At 42.9% G+C, this 23,258-nt stretch overlaps 1 protein-coding gene across 3 annotated transcripts in view; it reads left to right on the top strand.

Moving 5' to 3' along the window:
• The window catches only part of Slc39a10 (solute carrier family 39 member 10), a 106,182-nt gene that overhangs the window by 80,128 nt on the left and 2,796 nt on the right, over positions 1-23,258 (top strand). For all 3 annotated transcript variants that reach the window (XM_057758625.1, XM_057758623.1, XM_057758624.1), the window contains 8 exons: positions 1,093-2,105; positions 3,988-4,195; positions 14,074-14,243; positions 15,152-15,340; positions 18,740-18,860; positions 19,886-20,251; positions 20,813-20,893; positions 21,254-21,444. In XM_057758625.1, the coding sequence (XP_057614608.1) occupies positions 1,104-2,105; positions 3,988-4,195; positions 14,074-14,243; positions 15,152-15,340; positions 18,740-18,860; positions 19,886-20,251; positions 20,813-20,893; positions 21,254-21,444 (2,328 nt within the window). In that variant the 5' untranslated portion in view covers positions 1,093-1,103. The remainder of the gene's footprint in view (positions 1-1,092; positions 2,106-3,987; positions 4,196-14,073; positions 14,244-15,151; positions 15,341-18,739; positions 18,861-19,885; positions 20,252-20,812; positions 20,894-21,253; positions 21,445-23,258) is intronic.

Genomic DNA, 23,258 nt, shown 5'->3' with positions numbered 1-23,258 from the left:
GTAGTATATAGAAGTACATTTGGACTGGGGATGATGGCACTCGCCTTTAATCTCAGCATTCACAGGAGGTAGAGGCAGGTGGATCTCTGAATTCAAGGCCAGCCTGGCCTACAGAATGAGTTCCAGGACAACAAAGGCCACACAGAGAAACCCTGCCTTCAGAAACAAAAATAAAAATAAACAAAAAGTACATTTGATTTTAAGTTATTATTCTTTTTTTATTTTTTTTAAGTTATTATTCTTACAACAAGCAACTGTAGAAAGTTACTTACTCTTGGATTTTTATTTTATCTAATTCTAAGCATTTGTATGTAATGAGAAATTTTTCCTGATTTTTAAAAACAATTTTAGTGATTTTTAAAAGATCTATTATGTGTGCATGTCTCTATGGGGAGATTTATGTGTGTATTCAGTTAGCCCACGGCAGCCAGAAGAAGTCATTATATTTCTCTGGAGCTGAAATTACCTCAGATTGTAAGCTGCCTGGTACCACAACTGGGGACTGACTTGGGTCCTCTGCAAAAGCAATCTATCATCTGTCTGTCTATATAGATATGTCTATATAGATAGATATGTCTATATGTACAATTGTCTATCACCTACCTGTCTATATAGATATGTCTATACAGATAGATAAATACGTATATATGTGTATCTATCATCTCTATCTAGGATCTAACTGTTGAGCTATCTTTCTAGCCCCCATTTGAGTCATCTTATTTCTTTCCATATTGCTGCCCTAAGCATGACCCCTGTTTGCAGGAACAGAGGAGCTTTATTTTACCTTTATTTTTAGAGGACTAGACTGAAAGCAAGCAAACAATAAAACAAAATATACAGAGAGAGAGTCTTTATGTTTTCAAAATAGTTAAAACTGTCCTGTGTCTTGAGAATTTGTATTAATTGAAAAGTGCTGTTCACTAATACAATTAAATAAAAGGGGCTGTTTTTCAGAGGGAGTCTTGAAGCAAAGAATGACTAGTCATGAAGGAAATGGGATAAAATACTTTAGTGCCTTGGCAAATGGAAAAGAACGTTATTGTCTTGCCCGCACCCCGGTGTAAACTAATCATCTCTTTCCAATCTCTCTAGGAAGAATAGAAATGAAGGTACACATACACACAAAATTTTGCCTCATTTGTTTGCTGACATTTGTTTTCCATCATTGCAACCACTGCCATGACGACCATGACCATGGCCCCGAGGAGCTGCACAGACACCATCGTGGGATGACGGAGTCAGAGTCCAGCAAGTTTTCAGTACAGGATGCTGAAAATGAAAAGAAGTACTATATTGACAAACTTTTTGACCGTTATGGTGAAAATGGAAGATTATCGTTTTTTGGGCTGGAGAAACTTTTAACAAACTTGGGCCTTGGAGAGATCAAAGTCGTTGAGATTAATCATGAGGACCTGGGCCACGATCACGTGTCTCACCTAGACATTCTGGCGGTTCAGGAGGGAAAGCATTTTCATTCGCACAGCCACCAGCATTCCCACAATCATTTCAACGCAGAGAACCACACTGCGACCAGTGTGACGTCACAGAGAAACCACAGGTGCGATCCGGAGAAAGAGGCAGCTGAAGTCCCCACCAAGTCTGACGACAAACACCTCCATGACCACAATCACCGCCTCCGTCATCGCCACCGCTCACATCACCACCTGGATCAGAACACGACTCAGCGTCTCCACAATGATTCTGTCCCTCACAGTGAGCACGGCGAGCCGGGTCACGGACCTTCCACAGAGACCAACAGAACCCAAGAACAATCTGAAGTGAAGCCGTTGAAGGTCAGGAAAAAGGAAAAAGGGAAGAGGAAGAAAGAAAACTCCGAAGCTAACACACCAGGTTTCCTCCCCAACCATGACCACAGTGAGCAATACGAGCATAATCGGGTTCACAAGCCTGACCGTGCACATAGCCCGGGCCATCCGCATGCACACCTTCCAGAGCGTGATGCCCACGGACACCAAGATCTTGATCCTGATATTGATGGTGAACTTCGACATACGAGAAAGAGAGAAGCTCCGCATGTTAAAAAAAGTGCAATTTATTCCACTGCTAGCCACAAAGACCACAGTGAAGATGACCGCCAACATGAAGTAAGTATAAAACGGATTCCATGGTGCCGTGGTAGTCCTTGGTGGTTCTCGGGTAGTTGTGGAGCAGTTTAGGTTTGGATAAGTAGTTACTTGTGGAACGTCAGGTAGGACTAAGGATTTAAAATTGATGTTGGAAATTCTTAGTCACTGTTTTATTTATTTTCACATTTGTATTCCTCAAGTCTAAATATTTAAATGTTGTTTGGAAATACATTCTTAGTTTCTTTTGCAATGTTGTTTTAGGGATTCCGACTCTAATTGACAGTTGTCACTGTTAATACTATGGCTGGTTTTTAAATATTTGAAAATTAAAACATGTTTTTTCTTGATCAACCTGACCTTTTTGAAAGTAGCTAGAACAGTTTATCTTGCATGATTATTAACTTATTGAAATCCATTAATGGTTTCCAGAGTTTTATCTTCTGAGCTTCTGTGCATGCATTGGGCCTCTTGTTTCATTTCTTTATGATAAGGCCTATTGTGCTCTCGGTCGTTGCTGAGGCCTTCCCAGGCCTGGCTGGATGGAGCGATGAGTGGTCCTGACTCCGGGAATGCTCTTCTTCTCCTCGGTCCTCTTGCTGTGGAGGGCTTTGCACTTTTGATTGTTTCCTCCTTGGTTTTTAAAGTGTAGTCTTTGGTTATATGTCTGCCAGTCCTACTTTTCTTCTGATTTCAAGCGGTCTCATTCAAGTTTAGAAACGCTTTGACTTTGTTTGTATGAACGATGAGCAGCACCATCAGATGAGGGGAGGGCGATGTGACTGCTTTTGAGATTAATGTGCATCTGCGTGAGTTCATTGCCGTTCCTTCCTGGCTAAATCAGCAGACACTTGATGCCGGCAGTTACAAACAGTTGTTTTAACAAGAAGATGTGTCAAAGTTTTAATGAGATTTTAAAGTGTATATTTGTTATTATGGGTAAGACCTCCACGCCTTCCCTAGATGATGTCATGCTGTATTCTCATATTTACTCAGTGTGTCAGACTCAAGAGATCTTCATGCTGCTGTCCTGGCAGATCTGATGCCCCGACACCCTGGAATTTGTGAAAATGTTTTGAGCATTGAGTAGGGTAGTACCTCACAGTTACTAAGACCTGAGAATAGGTTTTGATTTTGTATGTCATGGTTATTTTGAGCTCCTGAAAAGATGGAGGTACTTAGGCAGTATAGAAGTATGCAACCAGACCAGGTAGATATAAGAAGAAAAGAAAGGGTCCAGTTCCTTAATCTTAATATAAGACATTAATTTTTACTTTATACTTTATGATAGATCCAAATTTGTATAACTGCTTTCTGCTTTGTTTTTGAAATGTCAGTGAATATTTTTTTTTTGTACTGAGATTAAACCCAAGACCTTGCAGTGAGGGGCATCCCCAGCTACTACCCTTTTTCATCGTCCTTGTTTCCCTCAGTGTACATTGGCACACTGGACTAGAACGGGAGTGTGTGTGTGTGTGTGTGTGTGTGTTCTAATGGGTTGCTGTTACTATTTTCCCGTTGTGCTGATCAAACTCATTGAGCTAAAGTGTCCCCGACTATTCAATATAACACTCTCCTGGCGTGCCTTCGGCAGGAAACATACCTGTGCTGATGGTTTTTTGTGGCATCGATGCTGCGTCTGGTAAGGAAGAGCCTTCTGATGTCTATGGATCTCCATGTGTTAGAGAAGAACAATGGGTAGGACCTCTAGAAAGCCTTGAGTGATCTAGTAGAGTGTATCCCTGTTAAATGTTTGCACAGATTTGGGTGGAAAGGATGATTCTTATGTTTGTATCGCAGTATTTTCAAGGGATATTTGAAATGTTTTAATCGTACAATAATTTATTTCTGCACAATCTGAAGACCTGCTTATACTCACTTTCTTTCCTCCATTTCCTTGCAGTGTTTGAACGTCACTCAGCTGTTAAAACACTTTGGTCTTGGCGCCAGCTCTCCCATCTCACCCGATTTGTTCACGTACCTTTGCCCTGCATTGCTCTATCAGATCGACAGCCGACTTTGTATTGAGCATTTTGACAAACTTTTAGTTGAAGATTTAAGTAAGGATAAAACTCTGGTTCCTGAAGATAAGGCGAATATAGGGGCATCAGGTAAGAGACCCTTTTTTCTTCCTTAGATAGTACTTATAGTGTCTCATAAACTATGTTAGTTAAAAAGGAATACTAGCTTCTTTTTTCGTGTAAGAGTTTAATGTTCTGTCATATTAGATAGGCATATAAAACACCGTGGGAGAGAAGAGGCTGAGTAAATTTTAATTTTATTCTTCTGGCCGTCTAGAGGAGTGATTTTTTTTTTTTTTTGGACAGAGAACAAAATTAAAGAGGAAGTAAAAATCTTCGTGACGAGCACCTGTAAATAACGGAGCTCTAAAGTTATCTGATATACAATTATTTCATCTTATGCAGGGGTGGGGCTTCGTGAAAGCAAAGATTAGAGGCTGAAGACTGGGAACGTCTCTGTCGTGACCCATGGTTGGCCCACCAGCTTCCTCTCGGCCACTTCTCCCAGGTTCTGATGGGATGAAACCAATACTGATTGCTGTCTCCCCCTAGGCTGGCTGGTTGTTTTTCCTGTCATAGCCAGGGGCCGAATAACTTCCCTCCTAACAGCACAGAACTCTGCTGTGTGACAGTCTGCTGTGGCTCTCGTGGCCCTGAACCCCACCACCATTCTTCTGACAGAAGCAAGGACTTCCTTCCTTCTAATGTCTTCTTTGTCCTTTCTCTCTTGGGTAACCAGGAGTCTAATGTAGACACTTTCTAACCCCGCGAACTTTACTGTAACCTTTGCTTATGTTCGTCTTGCTTTGTGATTGTCGAAATAGCTTCATTTCCTCTTGCCTGTTATGTTCTTCCTCCTTACAAGGCATTCTGGCACTTAAACTAGATTTATTTTCTAAGATATGAGTGAGATCCTGCAGCGTGGAAGTGGTTTGTTTTTGACATTGCATTAGTCATGTCGTTTATTTGCTTTATAAACATATTTCGCAGGCCCTTCTTCTTTTTTATTTATTTATTGATTGATTGATTGATTTCTTAAAGATTTCTGCCTCTTCCCCGCCACCGCCTCCCATTTCCCTCCCCCTCCCCCATCAAGTCTCCCTCCCTCGTCAGCCCAAAGAGCAATCAGGGTTCCCTGCCCTGTGGGAAGTCCAAGGACCCCCCCACCTCCATACAGGTCTATTAAGGTGAGCATCCAAACTGCCTAGGCTCCCACAAAGCCATTACGTGCAATAGGATCAAGAACCCATTGCCATTGTTCTTGAGTTCTCAGTAGTCCTCATTGTCCGCTATGTTCAGGGAGTCCGGTTTTATCCCATGCTTTTTCAGACCCAGGCCACCTGACCTTGGTGAGTTCCCGATAGAACATCCCCATTGTCTCAGCGTGTGCGTGCACCCCTCGCGGTCCTGAGTTCCTTGCTCGTGCTCTCTCTCCTTCTGCTCCTGATTTGGACCTTGAGATTTCAGTCCGGTGCTCCAATGTGGGTCTCTGTCTCTGTCTCCTTTCATCGCCTGATGAAGGTTAATATTCAGGAGGATGCTTATATGTTTTTCTTTGGGTTCACCTTCTTATTTAGCTTCTCTAGGATCATGAATTACAGGCTCAATGTCCTTTATTTATGGCTAGAAACCAAATATGAGTGAGTACATCCCATGTTCCTCTTTTTGGGTCTGGTTTACCTCACTCAGGATAGTGTTTTCTATTTCCATCCATTTGTATGCAAAATTCAAGAAGTCATTGTTTTTTACTGCTGAGTAGTACTGTAATATGTATATATTCCATACTTCCTTCACCCATTCTTCCATTGAAGGGCATCTAGGTTGTTTCCAGGTTCTGGCTATTACAAACAATGCTGCTATGAACATAGTTGAGCATATACTTTTGTTGTATGATAGGGCATTTCTTGGGTATATTCCCAAGAGTGGTATTGCTGGGTCCAGGGGTGGGTTGATCCCGAATTTCCTAAGAAACCGCCATACTGCTTTCCAAAGTGGTTGCACAAGTTTGCATTCCCACCAGCAATGGATGAGTGTACCCCTTTCTCCACAACCTCTCCAGCAGAGGCTGTCATTGGTGTTTTTTATTTTAGCCATTCTGACAGGTGTAAGATGGTATCTTAATGTTGTCTTGATTTGCATTTCCCTGATCGCTAAGGAAGTTGAGCATGATCTTAAGTGTCTTTTGACCATTTGAACTTCTTCTGTTGAGAATTCTCTGTTCAGCTCAGTGCCCCATTTTATAATTGGGTTGATTAGCCTTTTATGGTCTAGTTTCTTGAGTTCTCTATATATTTTGGAGATCAGACCTTTGTCAGTTGCGGGTTGGTGAAGATCTTCTCCCAGTCAGTGGGTTGCCTTTTTGTCTTAGTGACAGTGTCCTTTGCTTTACAGAAGCTTCTCAGTCTCAGGAGGTCCCATTTATTCAATGTTGCCCTTAGTGTCTGTGCTGCTGGGGTTATACGTAGGAAGTGTTCTCCTGTGCCCATGTGTTGTAGAGTACTTCCCACTTTCTCTTCTATCAGGTTCAGTGTGTTCAGACCGATATTGAGGTCTTTAATCCATTTGGACTTGAGTTTTGTGCATGGTGATAGATAGGGATCTATTTTCATTCTTCTACAGATTGACATCCAATTTTGCCAACACAATTTGTTGAAGATGCTCTCTTTTTTCCATTGTATACTTTTAGCTCCTTTATCGAAAATCAGGTGTTCATAGGTTTGTGGGCTAAAGTCAGGGTCTTCTATTCGATTCCATTGGTCGACTTCTCTGTTTTTATGCCAATACCAAGCTGTTTTCAATACTGTAGCTCTGTAGTAGAGTTTGAAGTCAGGGATGGTAATGCCTCCAGAAGTTCCTTTATTGTATAAGATTGTTTTGGCTATCCTGGGTTTTTTGTGATTATTGTCTTCTCCAGATCTGTGAAGAATTTTGATGGGATTTTGATGGGGATTGCATTGAATCTATAGATTGCTTTTGGTAGAATTGCCATTTTTATTATGTTGATCCTCCCAATCCAAGAACAAGGGAGATCCTTCCATTTTCTGGTGTCCTCTTCAATTTCTTTCTTCAAAGACTTAAAGTTGTTGTCAAATAGATTTTAATGCTTATATGCCAATTTTTGTTTTGTTTTGTTTTGTTTTTTGGTGTTTCGAGACAGGGTTTCTCTGTGGCTTTGGAGCCTGTCCTGGAACTAGCTCTTGTAGACCAGGCTGGTCTCGAACTCACAGAGATCCGCCTGCCTCTGCCTCCCGAGTGCTGGGATTAAAGGCGTGCGCCACCATCGCCCGGCTTGCCAAATGTTTTATATGCTTTTTCTTCCTCACTAAATTTCAGCAGGTAATACTGAGAGAAATTTTGATTGCTTCTTTGGTTTTATTTTTTTCACATGTGGTTTTGTTTTCTGTTTAGATAGAAACCAAGGCATAGAGAAGTAACTTGCCCACTTAATGCGTGACAGCCCACAAACACGAAGGGTTGTCTGATAGCAATTGTGGGTAGCTCATCCTTACACCATTCCCTTCTGGATTTAGCTGAATCCTGCCTTCTTCTGATTTTAGCCGTGTCTTCACATTGGTTATACTTTGTGTTACATTGCTGGTACATCTTTTTTTCATGTGCACTATACTGTGCCCTATGGGGTCAAGGTTAGAAGCCTTACTACCACTTGCTCACTTCTACCCTTGCCCCCCTCCCTCACCTTTCTCTTTTCTCAGTAAGCTTAGCCAACCGCTGGTTATTTTTCTTCCGTTCTTTACCTTCCAAGTTTCAGCTCAGGCATTAGATGTTCTGTGCTAATTTACTCTTCACCCGCAGCTTAGCCGGGTTCCCTTGTCAGCACATCTACCTGTGTCCCTAATAGTAGACACTGGGGGGTCTCCCCCGTGCCCCCCCCCCCCCCGGTGTTTCTGTACAGGGTTGTAGCCCTTTGTAGCCCTCGCTGTTCTGGAACTCACTCTGTAGACCAGGCTGGCATCGAACTTGCAGAGACCCACCTGCCTCTGCCTCCTGCGTTCTGGGATTAAAGGCGAGTGATTTAGATAAATGTGTTTTTGTTGGCCCTCAGTTACTTAAAGATAGTGCCTCGGTATTAATAACTCTCTACACATAGTAAGTAGAGCTTTAGATAAGAAACAAGCACTCATATTGATTCGATGAATAAGTTGTTTAATATTATCCTAGAAGCTCTTTGTTATATTCTAGGAAGAGGTTTATTGAAGTTCATTAAATATGTAATGAGAATATTCTAAAAATTGCAGTTTCCATAAATCCTTACCCATATGCAAAACCACAGGTGTATCACTGAGCTTAAGATAACGAACATGGTTCAGGCTGAAGTATCAAAAGGGTTCTGATCCTAGGGCATGGTAATTAAAGTTTCTTAAAACGGTATTTATGGATATGGATAAAGATGGAATTCTAGCATGGTAAAGGACTGAATTATTTAGACGATTATTACATAGTGATAAAGTAGACACTATTAGGAATATCTGATTTTCATTTAAGAGAACGTTATTTGGGATACAGGTAGTGTAACATCCCGGAACACTGCAGATAAAAGCAAGTGTTCTCTTACCAAGGGCAGCCGGTCTTCTCAGTGCGCGCATTTGTATTATTGCCAGTGGGAAAATGACCCTGGACTAGATAGATAAACTATGATAGGCTACAATTATTGGGACCTCTCTCTCTCTCTCTCTCTCTCTCTCTCTCTCTCCCTCTCCCTCTCCCTCCCTCCCTCTCCCTCTCCCTCTCTCTCATAATTCTGCTTCAGCCTCCTGTAGCTGTGACCACAGGTTGTGCTTCTGTTCCTGACTCTGATTTATTAAAGCCTCAAGGTAGACACGTCCTTTTCTCTCAGTTTTGTGAGGCCTGGAGAAGCGCTTCGTTCAAGTGCACATAGCTGCCAGCTTTGAAGTGTGAGCTCTAGGTTCCCACATGGTGTTTATAGCCCTACACCTGTTGTCGAGTGCTGTGGATCCTCTTCCTTAGGAGGAGGATCTGATGGCTTTACTGGAATGTAAACAAGAGCAAAGCGAGGAGCTGGATACAGTTTTATTAATAGCTTTTTGACAAATTTGTAGGCCGAAGAGGGAGGGGTGTAGAGTGTTGGTGTAACTCTGGTTCTTTGTGTTGATTAGTGGTTGAAAACCCTCAAGAACAGTCTTAAGAACCAAATATGTACTTATGCCCTGTAATAAAAAAAAAAAAAGGAAAAGGCAGACACAGGTGGCTCTCTGAGTCCAAGGCCAGGGTGGACTACTTAGTTAAGACAGCGTATTTAAGAAAAATAGAAAAAAAAGAAAGAAGCCGGGCGATGGTGGCGCACACCTTTAATCCCAGCACTCAGGAGGCAGAGGCAGGCGGATCTCTGTGAGTTCGAGGCCAGCCTGGTCTACAAGAGCTAGTTCCAGGACAGGCACCAAAGCTACAGAGAAATCCTGTCTCGAAAAACCAAAAGAAAAAAAAGAAAAGAAATCCTCAAGCCTGGCTTCATGCTGGTAAGAAGGGCAGAGACTAATTTAGAGCACAGTTGGATTTGAATGTTCACGTGCAGAAGATATAATTTGCCTCTCACTTGACTTCATGCCTGTTGTTCTGTGTAGATGGGGACCGACCGTTCCTCTCACTGCCACAAAAAAGGAGCTAGAGGAAGTTTAATTGGAAATAAAATGTGCTTTTTCTTATAGGGAAAAATGGAAACTAACAAGATTGTTTTATTTATAGTTAAAACCAGTAGTGTTTTGATTTTGAAGGAGTCTAAAAAGATTCCAGGTTTTTGTTTCCATGGCAGTCTTGATTGGGGCTTTTAATTGGTGTTGTCTGAGGCTGTTGACAGGTATGCAGCTAGTCATACAGGAAGTTACAGCCTTTTCAGTTCGAACGCCTTAGAGGAAATTTGCTTGTTTTGAAATCAAGTATGCTACAAATAGTGAACATTGATTAGTTGTTTGCAGGTGGTTTTTAGCATTGTCAGAAATGCAGCTTGAATTAATTATGTCCTGATAGATGTTAATAATTGTTAGGAAAAATGCTCTGCTAGTAATTATTTTTAACGACTGCTGCACCATTGAGGAGGGTTAACTTGTTTTATATAAATCTCCCATAGTGACTCAACTACTACCTCATTAAGTTTGTTCAAAGATTGCGGTAAACCAGGTACCCTGAGTAGTGTGCGCGGCAGAAACCGTTTGTTTCACAGGATTGGCTCATTTAGTCACAGGGTTGACCTTCGCTTAATTACCAAGGGGTTCTAAAGAGGCTGCTAAGCAGTTTCTGCCAATTAAAATGCTGAAACAGTGGAAACTGCTATCTTGCACATGCTTTGCACCAAGTTAATTAGAAAGTTTCCACAGATGAGCGCGTCTTTGTGAAAGAATGCATTTTCTCTCTGGTAATGAGAAGAGGAGCTGGGAATAACTAAGCTTGAAGACCTCTAACGTTTCGAGCAATCTAATTTGTGGAGTAAGTGGAGCTTGCTTCAGACACTTCGCTCTTTTTAGTGCATATGGTATCTTGGGTACAAATAAAGAAAACATTAGCTAGTTGTATTTAATAGTTTGTTTATTGCTTGCTAGGTATCAGTTTTCTAAAAGATACCTTTACAGCTGTGTTTTACACCGCATAAACTGTGATTAGAAAAACACAATTATTTGGTTAGAAATTGAAAAAAATTGTAATGCTTTTCCCCCTAGTGTATTTAGAAATTAGGAGTTTATGTAAGCTAAAAATCAGTGAACAACCTGGAAAGATATTTCTAAATAGAGAATATTCAAAACAGCCTCACACTTCTGGGTCAGAAGAATTGTTATTTTCCATGAAAAAGATTAGCAACTTGCTAGGAAAATGCACACATTTATAGTAGTAGAGAACTGAGTTTTTTTTGAGAAATTAAAAGTAAATAATTGGAAGGGAAGTCTATAGTAACGTCCACGTACAGGAGGCCGCACTGGCTCCACTAGTCAAACAGTGGTGGAATAGCTGAGCCACAGGAGCTGTCTGGGTGTTTCTGAGTTTTGATTTATTTCTAGTGTGTATAGGGATTTGCCTGCATAGATGTCTGTGCTCATGCGTATGCCTTGTGCCAGGGGCTGAGGTTACAGATGGTTCCCCAGGGACTGTAGGTAGAGGTGGCTGTGAATCACCAGTAGGTGACAGTTCATGGCAGAGAAATGATTCACCTTCCTCCCTATGTTTGTGACCTCACAGTAAGTGTAAGCACATGGTGATAGTTTTACGTTATCTTCATCTTTCTTACAGTTAGCTCAGATTTGGAGCTGTCATTTAGATTAACTAGCTGTTAACATTTCTCCTTACTTTTAGGCATAATTTTCCTTAGTTTGTCTTGCTTATCTTTTTTTTTTTTTTTGTGAGGCCTCTCTTAGTAAGTAAATCATAAGTGACATATAACACTTAGCCAAACGTTCTCAGAAAGTACCATGACTGTATGACAGTGAGTCAGAGCTCGAGGACTGGGCTCGGTGTCCTGTCACCATCCCGTCTCTGACCAGTTATGGCCAGCCCTGCCTGTCCCCCTGGGTTCGGGTGCTTCTGAGGCAAGTCCCTAGCTTCTGTGTTTAATTTTGACTTTCTCAAATAGCTAATACTATGTTAGATGTTTTACCACATTTTTTAAAAGTTAAACCAACAAAATGGGAACTTTTTCTTCCATTTTTAGTGTTAAAATAGAACAATTTGGTCTTAGTTCTCATTGAGTGTACAGTGGTTGGTATTAAATAGACTCCTAACAATACTGCTACAGGTATCTCTGTAACTCTTCAGCTGCCAGACTGGAACCTTATTCCCATGAAGCTTTACAGAACTAAACAAATGTGACCCATCTTTATACAGCTAGACAAGTGTACTGCAACACCGTAGCTGTTACATGTGGGCTCACACAGCTCCCCCATGCTCATGATTAGTTTGTGTTAGCTGCTGGTGGCTGATATTCATCTATAGTGTGTTTAGTGCAACCATTGGCATATTGAAAATTTGATGTCTGTTGAGTTAGATTTTGTTCAGTTGACTGCTTGACTCTCGGAAAGCTGACCAAGAGCCATTTGAAATTGCCATAGCAGAATATTACAATTTGTGTGAATTCATAGAATGTTTCCTAGACTTTTTATTTTCTCATCCAAGATACTCCTAGCCAGAAGTTAGCATGAGCGTAGTAGAAGCATTGCTTAAGACAGTGTTCCTTTTGAGAAGTTTATTGTTTAAGTAGTAGATTTTTCTCTCTTTTTTTTTTTTGTTTTTGTTTTTTTGTTTTTGTTTTTCGAGACAGAGTTTCTCTGTAGGATTTTCTCTCTTTATCAAGCAGTATTTTTCCCTTCGTACTAGGTTTAAACTCAGGCCCTGTGAATGTTTACTATTCCACCATCAGCTGGACCTCACTCAGCCCTGTGAGCAGATGCTTACTCTATGCTAGTTAATGTATATGTTTAATTACACAGACACCAGTAGAGACTGGTCTTCCCAGTTAGTTTACTGCCTCTTCCTTTAATTCCCTATTGAAGCTGCTTTCCAGTCACTGTTTGAGATAAGCTGGGTCTAGGCTGGAGCATTGCCAGCGACGGATAATATCTTTGGAAAGGAATCAAACATGACTGCAGAAGACATTTTGCCTCTGTTTTTGTTACCAACATTGCTTTGTCCCATTTAGACTAAAGTACAGTTTCTCTTTAATCTTTCCTTATCCCGTGAATATGATTAAAGCTAGAAAGAGCGTGGGTGATTTTAACAAACCTTAGCTATTTGTTAGTTTACTGACTTCAAAACCTTAGGTGTAAAGTTTAGTGTGAGGCCCCTTGAGGTGAGAGAGATGGCTCAGTGGTTAAGAACACTTGCTGTTCCCAGACTCAGTTTCTGCTACCAACACGGTGGCTTACGGCCATATATAAACAGTCCTCTTTGGCCTCCTCCGGCACTACACATGTGGAGAGAAAATACTCATACACAAAATCAAAATAAATATTGCGACCCTTTCTTTGACCCATTGACACTGTCGGGCATTCTCACAGGTTTCCTGTTTTCGCCAGTGGACAGAGGTACAGTGACTTTGCTATCATTATTAAATGGGCTTTGACCTTGGATTTTTCTTCCTGGAGTAGGGTTTTTAATTAAAATGTCCTGTAATAACATGAGGTGGAAGAGTCTCCTTTTAATCCTTAGGTTTCAGCAACTGTGTTGCTTCTGCAATATTTCCCTGACCTAAGATTTTTGGAAAGCAACGGAGTTTCTGTTCTCTCATTGTCTCAAAGTGTTTACCATGACTGGGAATTTGAGTCTGGGTCTAGTGTCAGGACCTCATCCCTGTGGTGGTACATGTTTGGGTCTTGGGTCTCCTTAGTCTCCCATCCATATCTGCTAGTGGTTATCTATTTAGAGAGTAAGCCACAAAGCTTCCCACTAGGGGTGACCTGCTCTGTCAGTTCTGTGAGCTGAGTTTTCTAATGAGGATTTACTGTCCTTTTGACTGTCAGCTGGCGCGCACCATGGCATGCTGACTCCCATATTCTGCAGTGAACACAGAACAATTGTTCTGGAGAAGCTGATGGTATTTTAGTGCACATCGTGGCATCGTCTGCACGGTCTTCACCTTGCGGTACCGGGCCTCATGCCTGCCAACACTGCCGCTGCCACGTGGTCGGCCTTTTCTATTTCACTCTTGCAGTGTCTTGCGAAATCGCCAAGTCTAAACTTGAACATGGCAGTGCTCTGCCTCATCCTCTCGAGTAGCCAAGATTACCAGAGTGAACCACCACGCCTAGCTGAGAGTCATTGCTTATAACAATGAAGCTACAGTTTATGATGTTTTGTTAATCATATGGATATACTGCATTTGAAGCTGATACATTGTTTATTAAATATATTGTTTGAAGAACTTATGTTGGCTGTCCACCATGTCTTTGTCTCCTTGGCTCACTCAGCTGTTTGCTGAGAGCTCCTGGACTAACACAACTGTTTCCCTGCAGCGTGGATCTGCGGCATCATCTCCATCACTGTCATCAGCCTGCTCTCCCTGCTGGGCGTGATCCTGGTACCCATCATCAACCAGGGATGCTTCAAATTCCTCCTCACCTTCCTCGTGGCGCTGGCTGTAGGGACGATGAGTGGAGATGCCCTTCTTCATCTGCTGCCCCATGTAAGAAATCTTTCTGATCTGCTAAAAGTGGCACATAAAGATGAGTGTGATGGGTAGCGCTCCACAGCAGTTCCTGTTTGGTTGTGTGTTCTTACAGGTAGTTTCACTGCATTTTTTAAATAAATTGAACCATTAGGTTTTAAATGGTACCAGGAGTGTTAGATTATTGATCTTTGTAGTATGTTAAGAAAACCTTTACAAGAACTGCATGTGGCACGTAGTATTGATGGCGCATCTAGCCGGGAGGGCGCCGGTGAGCATGCGAGTCAGCGGCTGATTCACTTTTACTTTTGCTAGATATTTGTGGTTGAAGTGGTGACATTAATTTCTGTTTACAAAGGACTCATTACTTTTTGTTATTTCTTCCGGCTTCACTCACTGAGTTTTCTCACCCTTAGAGGCATTTGTTTTATCATGGAATACAGTAACTTCGGGGGCTAAGGCAAGGAAGTGAACTGGAAGACAACTCACATGAAGCTACCCACAAGTCACATGTGGGCTCCGATACTCCTGCTTTGATCTCACAGAAGTTGAGAGTAGAGGAAGCTGAATGGCGGGAGGGATGGGAGAGCTTGACCTGTCGGTGGCTCAGTGAGGGTTAGTGGAGATGTAAGCTCCGCCGTCCTTTAGTGCAGTAGAGGTGGCTGGAGGTGAGGATAGGTGGACTGTCGGAGTGGAGGTTATGTGTGGAAGGGCTCCGGTTGGTTTTTTCACCATAAAGGATAAATGACTTGAACCTTGTATAATACATGCATGTATCAAAATATTCAAGGAACCCAATAAATTTGTGTGGTTTTTATGTATTAGTAGAATGTTTAAAAATTAAAAACTGAAAATATAGTCTTCCTATGTCTGTAGATGTTATGGTCAAAATTTGGAATGATTTCCGTTGTTTTCCTCACTAACAGTCTCAGGGTGGACATGACCACAGCCATCAGCATGCACACGGGCACAGCCATTCTCACGGGCACGAGTCGAAGAAGTTTCTGGAGGAGTATGATGCCGTGCTGAAGGGACTGGTCGCCCTGGGAGGCATTTACCTGCTGTTCATCATCGAGCACTGCATTCGGATGTTCAAGCACTACAAGCAGCAGAGAGTAAGTGCCTTCACGCCTGTTTATTAGGGACAGCTTCTCTTTCGGAACACGCGGTTTTCCTTGGCATGGTGTTATGTGTATTTCCTCTCTACCTTTCCTTGCCTCTGACCTGTATCGCGTCGTCATTACATGTACTCTGGCCTTTAAGTCACGGTCTAGCAGTGTCTGAGACTGCGTGTTTCATCATACCTGAGGACTTAAGGAACAGGAAAGCTGCTGACAAGTTATACTCCAAGAATGAATGTGGAAACAGGTCTCATGAGTCTTAAGTGACTTTCGCCATATTATCTTATGAAGTTTTTTTGTACAATACCTTCCTTATCATAAAAACTTGGCCAGTAATAGAAATAGCAGCGGGAAGAAGGGGTCAGAATAATAAGACTCGCTTGCAAGTCAGCAAGGGAAACTCTGGAACTAGTAAATCTTTTTACTACGGATACACCACTTGGGAGAAGATGGCTCCACCCCCTTGATTGCCTGCAGCTGTCTGTGTCTGATGTTGCACATAGGAAAGTGTCTGTCAGAAAGCTGGTTTAGAGCTGCTCCCATCCACTGTGGTTAAAGCCTGTTCACACTGGTTCTCGTTAGCCTAAACAGAATGTCACAATACACGTCAGGGGTATGTTTGAGGTAGTGACACATAGGCAGCCCCCATACATTATACAGATGGACAAGAATTACAAATGTCTTCCATCATGTTAATTCCAAATGTAATTTTTTTCTTCCCAGTACTCTGGCTATTTGTAACTTTGGTTGTTTGTGTATGTGCATGGCTAGTCATAGTTTTGTTTGCATGCGTGCATGCACACATACATTTTTGTATGTATTCCTTTGACACAAAGTAGACTTGGAGCAGCTCTCCGAGCCGGGATGGGGAGGTGACTAATTCTTACAGCATGAGTTGTATGGCAATCTTTGATTGTCATGGTCTCCAGTTGCCGTCTAAGCAAGAGGGACGTTTCAGGTCACTTTAGTTCCTACTGCTTGTCTTCAAAGGAGGACTAGTTAAGATGAGAATCCCAGAAAACTGTTTTCTGTGGAAGCTAGAGAGGGTGGACTTAAGAGAAATGAAATGGAGCCAACCACATATGAATGAAATGATTGTAGTTACATTTTATGCTTGAAAGGTTATGTGAGAAGCACACTAGCTATTTCCAGCAGATGGGTGGGCAGTGAGGTGAAGAGAAGCCGCAGGGCTGGTTGGAGGAGGAGGAGGAGGAGAGTCATTTACAGAACAGTGACGGGGCTGGGTCAGGACCACCGCACAGAGAATGGCGAGGAGGAGGTGATGAGAGGAATAAGAGTCCCTAAGACTGGATTAATGATGAGATAATGGTTGCAGGTGTTTAACACTGTCATGTAAATGCAAGAAAGGAATTTGGTGAGAATCAATATTTCATGATGTAAACAAAAGTAAGTGTTTGAGTATAGAAAGGGCAAGTTTGGCATTCTGGCAGGCGATTTTGATAACCCCGGCCGCCGTGGCACTGAGTCGGGACCTGTGAATGTGATTCCTTTCTGGTTCAAGACTGCAGGGTGGCTAGAAATCTTAGTATGGTGGCAGAGAAGGCACAAAGGAAGGGTGGGGGAAGTCACACCGTTCCTACTGATAAATGCTGCATCCCAGAAAATTTCAGGCTTCAGCTGACAAAAAACATACAAGATGAGAAAGGAATTATGTCAGAAATTCTATTCCAGTAGCTGCAGGTTGAAGAGGGAAATAGGGAAGACTTCCGTTTAGAATTAATCTTGTTGAAATGTTCTTAAAACCTGGCCAAAGCTGCAGTTCGGTGCAAGGTGGTTAGTGGCAGTCTTCATAGGACTAGAGAAAACTTCTAAAATTCATGAGAGCAAAGACCCCAAAGCCGAAGCAGTCTGAAGCAGCAGAGCAAAGCCAGAAGGCAGAGGGCTCCAGTTAGGACTTCAGAACAGGCCACAGAGCCACATGGCCAGGCCCTACAGTAAGTGCTGGAATTCCTCAAGCAAAGGTTGAAACTAGACACTCATCTCACGCCTCTTACAGAAATCAGAGGCCTGAGATCATAAAACTGCTAGGAAGAAACAAGGGGATCCTTTCCAGCTATTGGTCTAAACTGAGTTTTTCTAAGTATAGTACTCAAAAGTACGAGAGATGAAGATAAAATTGATCAGTGGCGTTGCAGTAAATGCAAAGCCTCCTGGACAGCAGAACAGGAGAACATCCTGAACATGATCATCTACCGGGACTCTGTCCTTGATAAGGAACTCAGAAGCACTTAGCCCTTACACTAATGATCCCATTGACAAACAGCCTGATAGGCATGTATGTGTCTTAGACACGGCCAACATTACTACTTAACAGATAGAACTCGGAACTGCAGGAAAAGTCAGAAGCGTAGCTTAGAGGAGCACACCTGGCTTGCTTCTGAGGTACCTTCCGAGCAGTGTAAAACAAACAACCCACAGTAGGAAATCTCTCCAGTAGTAGCTAAACCAAAACCATAAATAAAATAAAAAGGGAGTGAGGGAGAGACTTAAAGATAACAAGTGCTGAAGAGGATGTGGAGAAAGGGGAGTCTGCGTACCATAGGAAGATGGGAAAACACTGCCGTCATCGTGAAAACTATTTGGAGGCTCCTTGGGGAATTAAAAGGAAGTCCACCGTATGATCCACAAGCCCATGGCTAGATATACATTCAAAGGAGGTGAAGCTAGAATGTTGAGGAAGCATCTGCAGGCCTGTGTTGGTGTAGCACAGTAGCCAGGAAGTGTCCGCTTAGAAAGGCACAAGAAAAAAATGCCTTTGTTTTTATTTCCAAGCTGTTAGGAACCAATGATTGTCGTATGTCACCTTACTAAATCCTCCCAAGATTGCGTTCGTTTCTCAGGGCAGCTGTTGTATGTACCATGTTAATAAACGTACCCTAGCACATCTCAGAAACAGGCTACAGGTTGAGATCTGGCTTAGGTTTGAGTCTTTCCATCCAGCAGACCCAGGGAAGGGGGAGATTCCACTGGGGTGAGAAAATAGCATGAAGATTAGGAGCTTCTGCTACTCTACAGCACCACAGTGGTAGCACCGCCCATAGTATTGGGTTGTAGAAAGTTTAATGCCTTGTGTTCTGTTCTTAAAGATGAACTGAGCCAGTGAGACGGGTCAGCGGTCCAAAGGCTCAGCCTGATGACCTGAGTTCATACCTAGGACTCATGGTGGAAGGAGAGAGCCCCCACTTTATCCTCTGACTACGATACACATGTAAACACACTGACTGTACATTAAATAAAAATGTAGTGATCAATTAAAAAATAACTGTGTAATGTTAACACTAATTGCCCCCAAATGGGTGTTAATAAGGGTATATTGTTGCTAATTAGTGCTGTAGATTTTATACTAATGCCATTTTTTTTCCCCTCCCACAGGGAAAACAGAAGTGGTTTATGAAGCAGAGCACAGAAGAATCAACTATTGGAAGAAAGCTTTCAGATCACAAGATAAACAACACACCAGATGCTGACTGGCTCCAACTCAAGCCTCTTGCTGGTAGCCAACCATTCATTCCAATGAAAAACAAACTAGAGAGCGTGAACAGTTGTGTCTGTATACAGAGTTTAACATTTCTTTTCCTCATGTGTTCTTTCTTACATGAGTGTGGTTTGTAATTTTATTCATCTGTTCACTGTGAATCCAGTGCTGTTCATGACCAGATGTATTTGGAACAAGGAAAATTTGCTACTGTGAAACAAAGGATAGGTCAGGCACAATGGCACTCACCTATCATCTCAGCATCAGGAGGCAGGGCCGGGAAGAGCTTCAGCAAGGCTACTTTGAGTATCTCAAAAAGAAGAAACAAAGTGCTAAGCCACTCTTTGTCCCAGCCAGAACAACCTCCCAGATGAGAGTCTTCTATGATAGTGCCATCCCCCTGCCTCAGCCTTCCCAGTGCTGATCTGCAGGTGTGGATTACCATCCTCGAGGGGTACTATTTCTTGACAGTATAGTTTTCTTTATATGTGATTGGTTATAGGAGAAAAATGAAAGTTGCCTCCATAGTTAAAGGATAATGGCTTCCCCTTGTACTTAAAATCTGCAAGCCCTGTTATCTGATAGAACGATGCAGCTCAGACAGTTTTGAGAGAAAAGATTTTCCTAACCTAGTTTTCCAGTTTACATTTGAATTTCTCTTTCCCCTCGCTGTCAGTTAGCATGTGCGGCAGCCTCCTCTAAAAGACAGTTATTCACATCCTTGTCATTAAAAAAAATAATGCTGGAAAATAATTTAACTTATCAGATGTCATCAGCACATTCCAACAAAGATCTGTGGGCAGCATTATCATTGGAGCAGGAGTATAGAGAGCTTAGCCTTCAGCCAACTGCCTTGGGCAAGTTATTTAAATTTTAGCTGATAATTAGAAAAATTATTCTAATGAAAGGACTTCTGAAGTATTTTAGGGAAATATAGTCACTGAAGACTTTAAAATGTCTTCACTTAAGTGGCATTCTTTGCGCTGCTGTCCTGCACGTGTGAATGCATCTGCTAGATGAGCGGATCCTTTCTTCCATCGTAGGGACTGATGACTCGGTTGTTTCTGAAGATCGACTTAATGAGACCGAACTGACGGATTTAGAGGGCCAGCAGGAGTCGCCGCCGAAAACTTACCTGAGTGCCGAGGAGGAGAAAATCATGGCCCATTCTCAGAGTGACGGGCTACACACCATTCACGAGCACGAGGTCCACGCGGCTTCACGGAACCACCACGACGAGGACAAGGCCGTGCCGAGGAAACACAACCACCAGTGGCACAAGCACTCCCATCACTCGCACGGCCCCTGCCACTCCGGCTCGGATCTGAAAGAGACGGGCATAGCCAATATAGCCTGGATGGTGATAATGGGGGACGGCATCCACAACTTCAGCGACGGGCTCGCCATCGGTAAGCGCGGTGGAGCTTGCACTGCACCGTATGGTTACGTTTACCTGGAAGTTTAAAATGTCTTGCCATACGTTCCTGCAGTTTGTTTTTCTCATTGGGAAGTAAAAGATGAATTTTGGTAGTTTTTTTCTGACGCTAAGCCAGTGTGTGCAGTGTATTTCTTAACGAACTTGCTTTCTCGTGGAAGTGCATTGCCTCACTGCCTCCGTAGCACTGCACTTCACGCGCATAGACATGCCTGCCAGAGACTGGTGGAGTCCCAGTCTTGGGTTAATAAAGTTGTCACAGCTTTGGGGAGCGAAGAAGACTTTCATATTAAACACTGTGATCTAGATTTTGTTAATCAGAAGTAGGCTTTGGTTTGTTTGAGAAAGCAGAAACCATGCTTTTCATAACCACAGTAAGCCGCCGACACTGAAGAATGTAGATCCTGCTAGTGGGATGAGATCCTACGTAGCAGTGTATGTTCAAAGCCATGGTGGGTAAGATGGCGAGTAAGGAGTAGAAGAAACGGGGGACCTGAACCTCACTCACTGTCCGCTCTGCTCATATCCTCTCCAGGGGCAGCGTTCAGTGCTGGACTGACCGGAGGAATCAGTACTTCAATAGCCGTCTTCTGTCATGAGCTGCCACATGAATTAGGTATGAGCCAAAAGATTCTTCCCGGCTTTCATCAAATCTAGCTCGTCTCAGTTGTAAAATGCACTGAACTGTAGATAGCTTAAGACAGAAGATCCACTGGCAAGTGCAGAGTGCCATTGATGGCCAGGCATGTCCCAGCGTAAGACTGACAGCAACTGCTGTCAAAGAAACGTCAGTGCCTGTGCGCTCTGCTTCCATAATGGGACACTGGAGAAGGCTGATGATCATAAATTAGAAGTGTCATTTCTCAAACGCCTGGTGATGCTATTAACACCCTTTTATTTCACTTACCATGTACATTATATTTTCTTCTGCAAACATCCCGTGGTTTTAAAGTCTCCCGTGATGTCTGAATTGCAGGGGATTTTGCGGTTCTCCTGAAAGCAGGCATGACTGTGAAGCAGGCGATTGTGTACAATCTGCTCTCCGCCATGATGGCTTACATAGGGATGCTCATTGGCACAGCTGTCGGCCAGTATGCCAACAACATCACCCTCTGGATCTTCGCCGTCACGGCAGGCATGTTCCTCTACGTGGCCTTGGTGGACATGGTAAGATGCTTTGGCTGTCTTTCTCTGTAATACTAACCTTGAAAGTAGAGTGCAGCTTCCAGAAATGGGAGACATCTTTGGAAGTGGCTGGAAACTTGTTTTTAAAAGACTGTGGCCAATTTTAAAGACTGTGACAACTTCAATAATAATTAGAGAAAGGCATTTACCTTACAACGATTCCTTGGAGATGCTGAAAATTTCTAACCAACTAATGCATAACTCAGGTAATAGCAGTGTTTAGAGATGTGATTACAGAATAATGGCACTTCTCAGGAGACCTTGCCATGGCGGGGTGGACATCTTGTCACTGTTAGCCAATCTTTGGAGGTTCTCGATGGCCAAGGTGAAGGAAGGACTCCTGTGCGCACGCCAGTCTTTATGTCTGACTTCAGAGCTCATCCAGGCATGGTTGTTTTCATTTTACTCCAGTCTCTAAATACATCAGACACAGTTTTCCTGTGGGGCTCAGTTTCCTCTAAGTAGACACTACCACACACTCTCAACCCCATCTAAGAATCGGCTCCCTAAATTCTTACACAGACCTGCCAGCTTTTCACCATCCTCCACTATCTGTGCCTGCTTTTCTTCCTTAGCTCTCCTAACCCTGCCTCATTTCCGTCCTATGCCTCAAAGCAACTCCGGGTCAGGAGCTCTCTTTGCCCACTTCTCACCTCTCAGGCAGCAGCTGTGCACTTGGAGTCTGTCCTCGGGTGCAGAGCCCACTAAGTCCTTGCTGGGCTCTTTCGTCACTTGTGTCTTCATCTAGAGCTAGCACACCGAGCATTTGTCTTTATTTCTCAAGTTCCTGCCTCGCACATAGGGGGACAGGCGCTACTGTCAACGTATTAGCTGTCGTCTGCCACTGGAGATGCAGCCACTATGGACGAGGACGGCCTGACCCTTGTACTAGGAAGCTAGAAATCAGAAGAAACATTTTAGAGTAAGAATTGGAGGGTTTTTTAAAAACAGTTTTGTTTTTTCCTTGATAATTATATACAATATACTTTGAACCTCTCACCAGCTCCTCGCTGCTCCTTCCCAGCTTGGGTCAAAGTTGTGCACTGAACTCTGCAGTTTGGAACTGCAGAGAAGCTGACTGAAAAAGAGAACTGGAAGTCATTTTGTTTTGTTTTTAATGAGAAATCTGGGACTAGTTTAAAGGACATGGAAGAGTTGGTTGGCAGCAAGAGGAGCAGGTGTGTGAGGCCTCAGTCCAGCGACAGTGGGGAGTAACGGCAGGTGACGGCTGTCTATACCGTAAGCAGGCAAACAGGACAGAGCTGTTCTCTGCCGCGATGCAGATGGGGCAGACACTGGTGCTGGCCCAGAAGCAGCACACTCCCTGCGTGTATTTTCTAGTACATTATTAACACAAAATTACTCTAATTAGCAGGAAAAGTTTTTAAAAATAGTATCATGGCCTGTGTGGACTTGTCAGATAAAGGCTCTCGCCACCAGGAACGGAACTCTCGGGAACACCTCGAGTTCTCAGGGCGGGCGGTTTGACTTGAATGTTAATGAAGATTACTTACCTAAAGCCATTTGAAGCCTGTCCAGCTGAGAACTCGGGGTGTGTGGTTCCGCTTGAGGTTCCTAAGGGAGCCTCTGTGGAAATGCCTGCTTAGGGGACTTTGGGCAATGCTGTTTATGACTGCTATGACTAAATACATTTATATTATTATATAGACATAAATATATAGACATATATATTTAATATTTTAGTGTGTGTGTGTTAGTGGTGCCATCCTAACAAGGGTCCTTAGGAGTGCCAGGCAGGCTGTACCCAGAGCCCCACCCTCCAGCCCCACCTCCAT

Source organism: Chionomys nivalis, chromosome 26 (assembly GCF_950005125.1).
Source record: "Chionomys nivalis chromosome 26, mChiNiv1.1, whole genome shotgun sequence".
NCBI lineage: Eukaryota > Metazoa > Chordata > Mammalia > Rodentia > Cricetidae > Chionomys > Chionomys nivalis.
The sequence above is the reverse complement of the archived record's forward strand: the minus strand, read 5'-3'. Positions and strand labels throughout refer to the sequence as shown.